The sequence below is a fragment of the Pyxicephalus adspersus genome, chromosome 1, assembly GCF_032062135.1.
Source record: "Pyxicephalus adspersus chromosome 1, UCB_Pads_2.0, whole genome shotgun sequence".
In the NCBI taxonomy this organism is placed as follows: Eukaryota; Metazoa; Chordata; class Amphibia; order Anura; family Pyxicephalidae; genus Pyxicephalus; species Pyxicephalus adspersus.
Window position 1 is genome coordinate 43,446,888 of NC_092858.1, and position 13,060 is coordinate 43,459,947.

General features: G+C 35.8%; 1 protein-coding gene across 3 annotated transcripts; it reads left to right on the forward strand.

Moving 5' to 3' along the window:
• Positions 1-291: 291 nt before the first annotated feature.
• Positions 292-10,652, forward strand: LOC140328969 (protein LBH-like). Of its 3 annotated transcripts, none has more exons than XM_072408939.1 (4): positions 292-392; positions 2,110-2,227; positions 3,901-4,102; positions 9,692-10,652. In XM_072408939.1, exons 1-4 carry the CDS (start codon positions 382-384, stop codon positions 9,751-9,753), a joined length of 393 nt encoding a protein of 130 aa, XP_072265040.1. In that variant the 5' UTR covers positions 292-381; the 3' UTR covers positions 9,754-10,652. The 3 variants fall into 3 exon arrangements, with proteins under 3 accessions (XP_072265040.1, XP_072265053.1, XP_072265048.1); XM_072408952.1 differs by lacking the exon at positions 9,692-10,652 and adding an exon at positions 5,106-9,667; XM_072408947.1 differs by having other exon boundaries at positions 296-387.
• The last annotated feature ends 2,408 nt before the right edge of the window (positions 10,653-13,060 follow it).

Here is a 13,060-nt window from a genome sequence, read left to right on the forward strand (position 1 = left end):
TATGACATTAAAAATTATAAACAGTATTACAGATAATAGAATTTAAATTTGATTTAAATTTAAAATGTTTCTTTATTTAGCCTAAACAATAGAACATTGTACAATTTAAAATGTTCTGTTTTAAAGAGCCACACAGAGTCTCTTGTGTTATGTTTGGTGTATGAATTTGTAGTATAGTACAGAACATAATATACATTTTTGTTCTGAATGAACAATTATAGCGGGTCTGTCATTGGCTGTTCAAACTAGGATAGCACAGTAGTGAGTGACATAGCAGGGATGATGGAAAAATGAGGATTAGCTGGTTCCAAGGACAGAACCGTCTTAAGACTGCCAGCAGCTGGAGAGAGATCTAGCTTCCAGCATGCGACTTTACAACCGATGACGGTAAGGTAAGTAGGAAATATCACAAATATTTATTTCTAATGAAGCAATATCACTCCTGCTTCAGTTCTTAAGTTTTTTTGTAAGAAAAAACTCAGTAGCCTTTCTGAAAATTTTATTATTTCTCCATAACATTATACCAGGCCTGCTAGTCATATCTCCAATAAAATAACTGACTATATTTTTGTATAAATACAGATTTACTTTTATGAAATAATTATGTTGTACTGTTGTGAGTTTTTTAGATCACATCACAAGATACTTTATTCAAAAGGAAACTATAAATAGGAAACTAAAGCAGCTAATGGGAAGGGTGGTCAGAAATAAGGATAAAACAACAATTTGTATCATTTATTTTAAGTAACTTCTTAAAATACTTTATTTAACAGCAGATACATAGACCTATACCTAACAACATATTAGCACTTGTGGTGTTGCTGGAATGCTCTGTACTTTTATGGTCATGTTACTTTGTATATTACACACCAATAAATTTGGAGGAGCATACAGAATTCATGTTTGCTTCCTTTTGGAAGGTGTTGAATCTTTATAACACGTTGAATATCCATCTCAATATGGTCCATCCTTCAGTGACATTTTCCTTTTTAATGTCACCTGACTTTAACCTACTATCCTTGGATTAAAGATTGCTAAACCTCTGGATCATATTTTCATGTTAAAACTGGTCTATTGTAATGAAAAAACCCCACTAAATGTTAGGAACAAAGTAAACGTTACCTTCTTTCTGTTAAAAGTTGTTTTTTATGTTTAGTTATTTAAAAGTGTATTTTTTAATGACGCTCTTTTCTTTCAACCATATATTTATATTGTAAAAGTTTTTTATTTTTTTTTTGTTTTTTTATAAAACTGTTTCATTAGAGTCAGTGTCAGTTCCTCAGGCTGGTATTAAGCAAAGGCAAGGTTTGTTTCTTATAAACTAATTAACATTGGATGTCCAGGTCACATGATATGTATAAAAGAAATATCCAGTACCTTAGTATGTAGACATTGTTTAACTTCAAAGACATTTAGAAGTCCTGTTCTGTAGTCCAACAGTCAAGCCATAACCTACAACCCTAACTGAACCTTCCACCAAACTGATCAGATAAGCTGAAATCTATTTCTGCCACTACAGACATCACCATTTAAAATCACTACTACTACCAAAGAGGCTGGGCTATGGGCAAAGTCTTCACCATACTACTTTACCAATAGGGGCAGCCAAAGACCTTGACATGCACAGATAATATTGTAGTTAGAAATATTGCACCTTGAGACAGTCACATAACCCAACACAAGGGTTACACTGGAAGCATAATTCAACTAACAGATATTGGTACTTGGCATTCCTGACCTGTTCTTGGATGCTGTGGTGTTGTACAACGATTCAACCCATACAACATCCCTTTTATAGCCAACTTGCCTGAATCAGCTTCACATGATTAGTATTGCAGGTACATGTCGGTATCTGAACCAATGCAGGACACTTCAGGGCCCAACAAAATCAACTAAGCTAACACTTATTGCACTCTTCACGTTTAGATGAACTAGGAATGCATGCTCAGAACCTAGGTGTATGAGGCTATGCCACAAATAGAAAATTTGTTGATAAGAAAAACCAAAAAATTAGAAAGTCCCTCAGGCGTACAACAAAAACATCTATTAGTGCAGTTTTGTATTAATTAAGCCATTTAAAAATATTTGTTTCTATGTATCTCATGGCAGAGGCATAATGAATGAAGTGTCAGTTCTCCGTCTGCCCGTAGAGGAAGATGTAAATGAAGTGGTCCATGGCTTAGACAGTTCGGCTCTGAAACATAGTGACAGTCGTCTTCCTTTTCAGGTAACTACCAAACAGAAAAAAATCAATGAATTGCACAATAAGTAGCTATCTAAAAGAGCTCATTATATTTTGTGGCTTTCTGAGCTATGTTAGTTTTATCAGCTCCTATTGATTGGATTAGGAAGGCCAGTTAGTGCAAAATGGATGATTGTGACAGATCCTATGTCCTCTTCTATTCCCTGCCATGTTGCATACATTTCCTGCACATTGTCATATTCTCCTACCAAGATGTCTGGCATCAGGATCTTCAAATCAAATCCAATCCTGAACAAATGCCCCAACTATAAAGTGGATGGACATTAGTTGTTGATAGTTTGGGGGACATACAAAGATGAAAGAGTACATAATTCAGTACTTGTAGATACCTGCTTATGTATGCTCTGTTTTTGAATGTGAATAGAATATTTCCTTTATACTAAAATCGTCAGGGAAAAAGTAAATAAAGCATTTATTTTCTCTGTGCATAATATGAGGATTTTCACTAGTTTGTGCAGATTTTTTTTATATCAGTGATCTGACTATCAGTTAGTAGATTTAAAAAAAAAATAGCTAATTTACTTATTTACTGTATATTAGCAGAACAAAAGATCCAATGATTAGGCAACAAGAATGTCAGATGTAGCATGTAATAAAGGAAGGACTTTATAGGGGTCTTCTTTGTAAATTGTAACAGAACAGACTATTGTATAGTCCTCTTTTCCTTAAAAGAAATTAAAAAAAAACTTTCTGTGTTTAATCAAAATGTAAGCATATTTATTTGCTAACTTCAATGGGATATATACAAAAAAAACAACTAATGAGTGGAGCTCAACCTCTAATTAATATTTTGCATAGCTAGTAAACAAGAAAAGTTAATGCACATCAGAATAATATATATATATATATATATATACATACAGTCAAAGCCAAAAATATTTACACCCTTGCATTAATATCAGAAAATGGACCACTTCTCCCAGAAAATTGTTGCAAATACAAATGCTTTGGCATTGTCCTGTTTAGTTCATTTGTTGGCATTTGAAGAACACAAAAAAGCAGAGAAAACAAAATCCGTGACATTCCACAGAAAACATCAAAAATTGCATGGACAAAATTATTGGCACCCTCAACTTAATAATTGCTAGCAAAAAATTCTTTGGAAGAAATACCTGATTTTAATAGCCTTTTGTAACAATCCATGAGTCTTTTACATTTCTCTACTGTAAATTTGGACCACTCCACCTTTGCCAGCTGCTCCAGGTTTCTCAGATTTGAAAGGTTCCTTCTCCCAACTGCTGTTTTTAGATTTCTCCACAGGAGCTTTATGGGATTTAGATCTTGACTCATTGCTGGCCACTTCAGAACTCTTCAGTGCTTTGTCTTAAACCATTTCTGGGTGTTTTTTGAAGTATGCTTTGGGTCATTGTCCTGCTGTAAGACCCATGATCTCTAGTTCAGGCCCAGGTTTTTGACACTGGGTCCAACATTAGGACCTTCCCTGGGTTTTTTTTTTTATATATCCAGGCCAGGTTGAAATCGACCACTGGAGAATGTTGACTTAATGGAAGATGGTACCAAGTGTTGACAAATATAAAGAAAAATGAATTTCAAATTCTATGTATACAAACCATGTCTAAAATTGCTAGCATTTTTTTTTCACACAACAATATTTTTTCTTTATACAATTCAATAAGATTTTTCCAGACCCATGTGAAGAGGAGGAAGTTCCAGTAAAAATGAGAGGAAGGTTGCCGTCTATTGTGGTGGAGCCAACTGATATAATAGATGTAGAAAGTGGGGAGTTGCGATGGCCTCCAGAGTCTGTAAGAAAAGCAAGAGAGGAAGCTGAACTTGCAGAAGAGGAAGCAGAGAAAGCAGAAACAAAAGAGCAGACAGGTGAGACATGTATATTATCTAAAAATGGTCTGCCACAATATCATTCAGAGTAGATCCTAATAAGTTAGTGTTATGATGTTAAAGTGCAAGTACTTTTTTTAAAAAAGTTTTCAATAAAGTAGCAAATGGCTCAGGAATGTCTGCACTGGAGTGCTGAACTCTGTGTCTCACACAGGCACTCACTTGAGGATTCCAAAGCCATTCAACCACATCCTTTGAGCCCAGGGTGTCATTGGCACACCTCTGGGTCTGCTATCAGGTTAGCTTAGGCACACAGTACAGCAAAACTGAACCGCAATTAAAGGTGTTTATGTAAGTGCCCTTCAGCACTACAGTACACATCAGACCATACCACTGTCACCACTATGGGGAAAATGAAGAATCCATGATGTCACTGGCTGAAAGAAAGCTGGAATTAAAGTATGTAAAAAATAAAAAATGCAAGCTGACCTTACAGTAAAAGCTGGCATGTTCAATGGAGGTTGGATAGAGTAGACAGGAAACCAAAGCTTGAAATTATTGGGGGAAGTAAATTATAAAAGCTTCCCCCAACTGCCATATTAATGTCATTAGGAAGGCATCAGACACCCCTGATGTCTATAAAAAATTACCTATCACTACTAGTGTATTACATATGAAATTTTATACATCATTTGGGATAGTAATAAGGTTAAGGACATGTGTATTAAATAATTTATAAGGGATAGTTATTAAGATAAGGCAAACATACGTGAGGCCCCTTCACTATCTTCCTCAACTCAGACGATATCCTGCTCACCCTCTCACTTCCCTCCTTAAAAGAATTACATATTTATTGCCATCTTTTGGGTTATAACGTTAATTTGCTTCCTTTACATTTATCCTCATAGTTGCTATCCTCTCTCCAAAGTTCCTACCAGTTTACTTGGAAATCCACATCCATTCAGTATCTAGGGGTACAAATTACCTGATTATATGTTTTTGTAATGAATTTTATGCACATAATTTCCCCCTCTTCTTCAAGAATTCTGAGATACCTTAAAAAAATGAAAGCAGCATCCTTTTTCCCTCTTCGGTGGAATTGGCTTCTCGAAGATGACTCTCCTTCCAAAACCACTATATTATTTTGAGATCCTTGCAGTTGCTGTCCCACTTTGGACTTCAAAAAGTTAAAGATGGACTTCTTTAACTCCACTTGAACCTATAAACCGCATAGATTGTCAAGAGCAGCGGTCGCCAACCAGTGGTTTGTGGACCACTGGTGGTCCCCGAGAAAATTTTGGTGGTCCACAGAAAAATGTGGACATTTTTTGCAAACTTTATGTTTTATTAGTAATAAAACAAAAATAATATTCTAATAAATTCTTGCACTAAATTCACGAACTGTATTAGAGACAGAAAAACAAAGGAGGCGCAGCCTTGTTTCGACCATTACAACAGTCACCTTGATCTGCGAGTACAGATTGTTTTATTTTATTTTTGTCTCAAATGCCCTTTTAGGTAAGTATCACCTTAGCTGTATATTTGCTTTAACTGTTATATTTATTGGCATCAAACAGTTTGACCTTGATAACTATCATTTCTTGTTTGGTCTTAGATTCAAATGAAATAAACCCATTATGAGTGAGAAAAAGCAAACAAATAATTTGCATTTCTTTAGTAATACAAAAAATAATGCAACTAATGATAATAGTAACAATAGCAAGGTTGCGTTTTTGCCGAATTTAGAGTTCATCTGAGTTCGTCTGCAGTCACAGCTTATTGGAGGCACCCGCGTACCTCTAATCAACTGTGACCACAGGTTTCCACGGTCACTGGGCTGTACTTATTGATAAGTACAGCCCAGTGACCATGGGAAATGAACTCAGATGAACTCTGAATGAAGAATCTCCATTGAGAGTTCATCTGAGTTCGCCTGCAATCACAGCTGATTGGAGGCACCCACGTGTCTCCAATCAGCTGTGACCGCAGGTTCCCACGGTCACTGGGTTGTACTTATCAATACAGTCCAGTGACCGTGGGAACTGAACTCAAATGAACTCGCCTGCAGTCACAGCTCATTGGAGGCTCCCGTGTGCCTCCAATTAGCTGTGAGCGTAGGTCCCCACAGTCACTGAGCTGTAACAGCCCAGGATCTGTGGGAACCTGCACCCTGGACTTCAATGGAATTCACGAAATCCGTTCACCAAAATTTAGCGGACCCATCGGAAGTTGGGGAAATTTTCGCGAGACTGTCAGAGGCATTCTCGCTCATCCCTACTCATCAGGCACCATTAGGAAGATCATTATTTTACAAATATATTTATCTTTAAAAACAATCATATTAATGGTCAGTGGGATTCAAAATATGAATTTAGTGGTCTGTGAGGTCAGAAAGATTGGCAACCCCTGGTCAGGAGCACTAGTGTAAGGATTTAGGTGGGCTGGGTACCCCAGATTTTCATAAATACCACTGATAATTTTAAGCTGCCCATCTGAGATGTCTGCTATTCTGGTCCATTCTTCACTCCCCTAAAATCTGGCATGGATTTAGAAAAGCTCGGTATTTATCCAAATGTTATGCTATGGGGCTCATCCCCCTCCGTATTTGAAAATAACTTGCAATATCTATCTGAATGCAAAGTTTACCCCCTCTCCAATGACTTCTGTCACACCCACCCCTTTGATGCCAGATAACCTTTCTTCCTCCATGTCCAAGCTGTGGCAAGATAAATCTCCTCCATTTACCATCTCCTGCATTTAACTACTCACCAGCATTCCACTCAGTTTTCACACATTAACATGGGAACAAATTATGGGCCGGGAATAGCCACTGAACACCTAGTCGGACATATGCAAACAAGAGCTCTATCTGTAAAAATTACACAAATTTCTTAAAATTTTAAGAAATTTTAAGGCTGATCTCTCGCATCCTGCATGCAGTGCGCACTCCCATTGCATCTCATTGGAAGATGAATATGCCTCCATCCATGGAAGCTCTGTATAGCAGGATTCGGGGTATTTGTCTAATGGAATATCTGATGGCAACTATTCGAGAAGAGACCAATAAATTCTTTTACCTTTTGGGTGCCCTAACTGTGTACGGACTTACTCTCAAACATCCCCCCTAACCTTTTTATTCTTTTCCTATTTTTCTTCTTTTTTTTTCTCTCTTTTTTTCTCTTTTTCATATGCTTCGCAGTTGGTGACTTGCCCTCAAAGTCCATAAATGTTTGCTTTTTTTCATGTTTCTGACTAATTTTGAACATAGTCTTGATTCCACTGCTCCACAGGATGTTTGCTTAACCGACTTTTTTGTTGTAACTTGTTGATGTTAATATGTTCCCTGTTTTTGCCCGTTTTTGTACCTGTGCTTGTCATAAAGAAAAACCCTTTGTCTTTTCTTTCATGGCTCTATGTTCTTTTGTATACCTCCTTTTATTTAAAAAAATATCTGAATAAAAATACAAAAAAGGTTAAAAATCCCCCTATCCATTGCATGTATAAGCATAGAAAACAATTAGAACTCATAAGACTGAAATAGGACTGACAAAAAGGATGATCTGGGGTAAATTCTATAAGTGGCCATAATATGCATTTTCACAAGTGATTTATTGATTGAAATGATTTTAGTGCCATCCTATAGAATGAAATCTATATTGAAGATCTCTGAAAAGGTTTAATGCGGTCATGTTCGGGTGTTAGTGCTTTTTATATTCTGTGATGTAATTACCCATGTAACTGTCTGTATTATGTGTATACACTAAAATTATACTGACATTTAATGTACTTTTCCTGAAAAAAAACAAAAAAAAAAACAGATATTCCACCCCTGTTTAGATATAAAATAGATGTAGTGATTACACAGAACAATAAAGGAATTTATAATTAAATGAGAGTAAATTCATTAATTAATCATATTACAGTCAGAAAGGACTGACTGTGATTTCAAGCCAAGAGCAGATGACTGCCCTGTGTATCCTTGCAGATTACTCACTTCTGTCAACCTTGTCACTACTTCTTGCAGACTAGGGGAAATGTAATACTGGAGATGTTGTACAGACTTTGGCTTTAGTTTAGACGGACATCATGTCATGAGCCTAGCAAGTTAATTTTGACCTATTGATATTTTATATTTACTGCACCTCCTACAGAATGGAAATAAATAATGAAACAACTAGACAAATCTCCTTACAATATATTACAGAGTAAAAGCTATGTTTACATTATGAAACCTACATTTTTTTTAGGTTCCTAATAAGATAAGCCAAGTTTATCCTAATCAGTAGACAGCTTGAGCTAAGAATTATGCACCAATATATATAGACGTGCTCAGTGACCCGTCATTTGTCAGCAGTTGTCTTGACAAGACAAGTCAACAACTACGTTATAAGTGACAGATGAGCACTTAAGAACAGCATTCAATAGAAAACCTGGCCAAAGTGCTATTATTTTTCTACTATCATTTTGATAAAGATAAATTCTAAATACATATATATTCATAAGATACTAGTGTGTAGGTATTGTATATGTTGAAGAAATAAATCATAAATTCCAGTACCCAGTTGAATACACAAATGATATACATATTAGCCATTTTACCTGGCAATTGAATTATATCACTGTCCATTCAATCCTGAGATCTAGCACACAGGATTTTGTGCAGAGACCTAACATGGTCCTTATCGAATCATACCTACAACAATCAGTTCATGTTCATGTCCCCTGCAGATTGGAGTTTTGACTGTACAGAGGGCATTTGAAAAATCTGCAGATAGACTACGAGTGGAAGCATTAGGCAGGCTTTTCTAACCAGGATGTGGCTACTTTCTAAGGAATGCAAACCTCTTGTTTACATGCACCTGGAATTATTTTAGCTGTTTTAAAGTGAAGTTTACTTAATTTAATTTGTGTTTGTTATATATCTACCTGGATTTCATCTTTAACGGATAACTTTACTCCCAAAGTACAGTTACCTGGTTTTCCTATCCTCCCTGACTTTAAATACCACCATCCTGCATACATTTATTCTTACTGCAATCTTGTTAACTGCAGTAGTTACTGGATTTTCTTTATCTGTCATCAACAAAGTATATTTGTGGTTAACCCAATACTGACTTTCAATTTAAATTGTCAAATCATTGAAATTTAATAAAACCTGTAATTCTTGAAGGTCTGTCCAGCTAGACACTGCTGACCATGGTATAACTGGCCTACAGGAGGCCTGGAATAAACCTCAGATGCCCCAGTTTTTTTGTGTTTTCCGGTGGGCCCCTGGCCCCAGCTGCCCTACTAAAGAATTATCACAGTGCCATGTAATGCATTCTGGGGTGCCCTCCTCCTCACTACCTCTGGTTGGCCCTAGATCCTCAGTCTGATCCTGTTGATGACAGTGTGTGGTCTTCAGCTGTCAGACTTCAGCCCCTGATTATCTAAGTACATCAGTTATGTTAATGTGAAAGTGAAATACTGTAATGACCATATGGAAAAGCAAGTAACTTACAGTACATTTGAAAACAAAAAATGTGTTTGGTTACTATTACTCTTAAACAATTGGTCTCATGTTTGTGACATTTCTACAACTTTGAAAAAATAAAAAGTAAAATCACTGCCCTATTTATTTGTTTGTAGACAACAAAAAGGAAGAAACAGATGCGGCAACGGGAGAAGACCCAAACACTGAAAAAGACTGATGAATACTGAGCTGGATGCATCATCCCCTCCTGAGATTATTAGAAAAAGGTGTTGTGAACATGCCTGATGCTATGCACTAATAAAAATGTCACAAAAGGTTTCATAAAAAGAAATGTAAATATTTAATAATAAATCATTATGCTCTTCTGCATAAAGGAAAGTGTTTCACAGATTAAATGGAAAAGAAAATATGTGCAATGAGCCAGGCATCCTTTGGCATTGCTACTAACCTAACTTGGAAGTAAGCTCTAGAATATTACGTCAATGGAGAACTGGACAAGCAAGATGTTGTAATTCTGTAGAATAATGCCCTGCAGTAGCAATCAATATGTTAATATGGAGGAAATACTCTTATGTTAATACTGTTAATGTAATATTAATGTGGTAAACAGTCGGATTACCAACAGCACCGAAATGAAAGGACTGGCTTGGACTGGCTGTGTTTAGATTTCATACAAAGTTAATAATTGGTACGTTAGTTTCTCCAAGTTGAAGTTATGGAACTTAATGAGCCACTTTTAACCCCTTCTTTCTTTCTCATTTATGTATTTCTTATAAAATGAACACTTTGCCTCTCTTAGGCACAGGCCTACTGTGCCTTAGGTTTAAGACTCCACACAAAACATTTTATTTATGTTTCAGCTGGAAGGAGCATCAGAGATGGCCACACTTTGCAATTTAAATGTACATCTCCTTTAAAATTATCAATAACTAAATAATTGTGCAGGCCTGCATAATTATCAATGAATTGAATGCATTACTTATTAGACCACAACACTACACAACCTTACATTTTAAGATGATGGTTCAAAGATTACACAATAAACAGCTTTACTTTTTGATTTATTGACATAGGAAAAATGGACCGGGAAGTTGATTTTTTTCCAAAGGGGACAAAAGAATTAAAAAAAAATGGAATAAGGAAGGGTCACAACCTCTATCAGGTTTAAACTGCTATTTATGGATATCTGTGCAATGGACACAGACAGCTGCAAAACCTTGAAGAGATTTCAGCCCCTAGTAACCACATCTGAAACATGAAAAAGGTATTGGTTGGCATTATAGTTTAACTTGATTTATTATGAAGCAAATTTGATGTTTGAAACCATGCAACTCAGAGCATTTTAGCTGCCTCATGTTAACTGAATATTAAACTAGAATTGTAAATTCTAAACTTTTAGCCTATTACATTTTTACAAAAGCTACAAAAGTATAGCAATTCTGAGAGCGTAAATGTATAAATAAACCATATAAACCTAATTGTATACCTTAAAAAAAAAGTATTTTTGCACGTTGTAGAAAGAGATTGTGTTTTCTGCAGGCCACCAAACAGATTTCTTCCACGTTTATTAACTACAAGATAATTGCTCCTCTGTTTATACAGGTGAGCAATTTAACCTGTCCTTGCAAATGTTTTCGGGTACAATCTAAACCAAACTGACTCACCTCACCATGGTAACGATGTCTCTTTGTACTGCACACAGCAAACTCAGACAGCACCAAAATCCTCTTCTCAATTAGCAGGGCTGTACAGTATTGTGCATATTCAGGCTTTCTCTATAGGTTTTAATAGAAAAGCAGGAACAGGGTCTTTTCATTCAATGCTTATGTAGAGAATATCAGTTGAACATAGTTACACAAATGATAATATCCAAAGGTTAATTTACTATTATTTAAAAAAAATTATCTGACCCAGTAAAATTGAGATGACTGACCTTTGGGTCATTGCTTTTAGATTGTAAGCTCTTCGGGGCAGGGTCCTCTCCTCCTCCTGTGTCACTGTTTGAATCTGTCATTTGCAACCCCTATTTAATGTACAGCCCTGCGACACAGATAGCCAAAAAGATCATTTGTGTCAGTTAAACTGACCTGAGATGCACATAGTAGATTGTAAGCTCTTCGGGGCAGGGTCCTCTCCTCCTGTGTCAGTGTCTGTATTCTTCTGTCATTTGCAACCCCTAATTAATGTGCAGTGCTGTGTAATATGTTGGCGCTATATAAATCCTGTTTATTAATATTTAAAAATAATAATAATAAAAATATTATTAATAATAAAAATAATAATGATATTATTATTATTATTAATATTAATAATTTGCTGTGAAGTATATAACATACTCTCAGTTCAATGATTTGCTAAATATTGCATATTTCAGGCCACTTTACTTTATGCTATGCTTTATATATACAAGACCTCTGCACTCCAATTATTATGCTGTACAATAAATACATTTGGCATGCCGTTCTTTCCATTAAATACCTTACCTAACCAGGTAGATCAACAGGTTTCATTCTTCCTATAAAGAAATGAATATTAGGATTAGCTTGCAAATTTTGAGACTGTTTAATGAAACTGGCAACAAATTAAACCCAAGCAGATTCACTCACAGCGGGTAGAAAAACATTCTAACGCCTTACAAGCAGGGCACTAAACTAAATTGAATGGTGCAATGGGCATAGCCACTAGGGTAAGCTAGCCCCATTTTATTTTTGTGCAGCATCCAGTCATCCTGTATGCAGCAGTGCTGTGTTTTTCAAATGAATAAGTCAGTAAAATAAAGAGGCAAAATATTCAAAAATAAAGAAAAAATTTAAAAATAGCATTATAGACTATAGCCCAAAGATGTATTACTGCAGTACTCTTGCTTTTGCGGCTACTCCAGTTTCCTCTCACATTTCAAAAACATGCAGTTAGGTTAATTGGCTTCCCCCCAAATTGACATTAGACTGTGGTAATGACGTATGAATATGGTAGGTAGATTGTGAGCCCCTTTGAGGGGAAGCTTGTGACATGACTATGGACATTGTAAAGGGCTGCATAATATGTCAGCACTATATATATATATATATACTGCATAATAGTGACTGATAACTGTCATTTCTAAGAAATCATACAGTGGAGACACTATACCTTTTACGTCACTCTTTAACGTCACTCTAAAAACGTTTCCAAGTTGGCAACTGCAGTCATTATGAACTCTCTACTGTCAGCACTCATAGTTGATGACTTCAGATGCCATATTAATATGATAAATATAAAGTGTTATAAGTACTATAAATCTTGAGAGATTTTTTTTCATAGTGATCTACTGGTCACAATATTGCCAAGTAACATGTCATGGAGTAGAAGAAGCAAAGAAAGACATTTTGAATGCAATGTTTGTGCTAAATTGTTACATATCAGGAAATGACTTGTAATACTGTAAAGCAAATTCCTGTTCTATAGGCCATATGAATATGATCTTAGTGATTCTATCACTGGCAGGATCACTATTAGAGATGGTCAACGAGATACAGAAACATCCA

What these genes read in the sequence shown, in the direction of transcription:
- LOC140328969 (XM_072408939.1), top strand. An exon ending in ACAGTCGTCTTCCTTTTCAG is followed by an intron (nt 2,228 to 3,900) that starts GTAACTACCAAA and finishes CAATTCAATAAG; the next exon opens with ATTTTTCCAGACCCATGTGA. An exon ending in AGAAACAAAAGAGCAGACAG is followed by an intron (nt 4,103 to 9,691) that starts GTGAGACATGTA and finishes ATTTGTTTGTAG; the next exon opens with ACAACAAAAAGGAAGAAACA.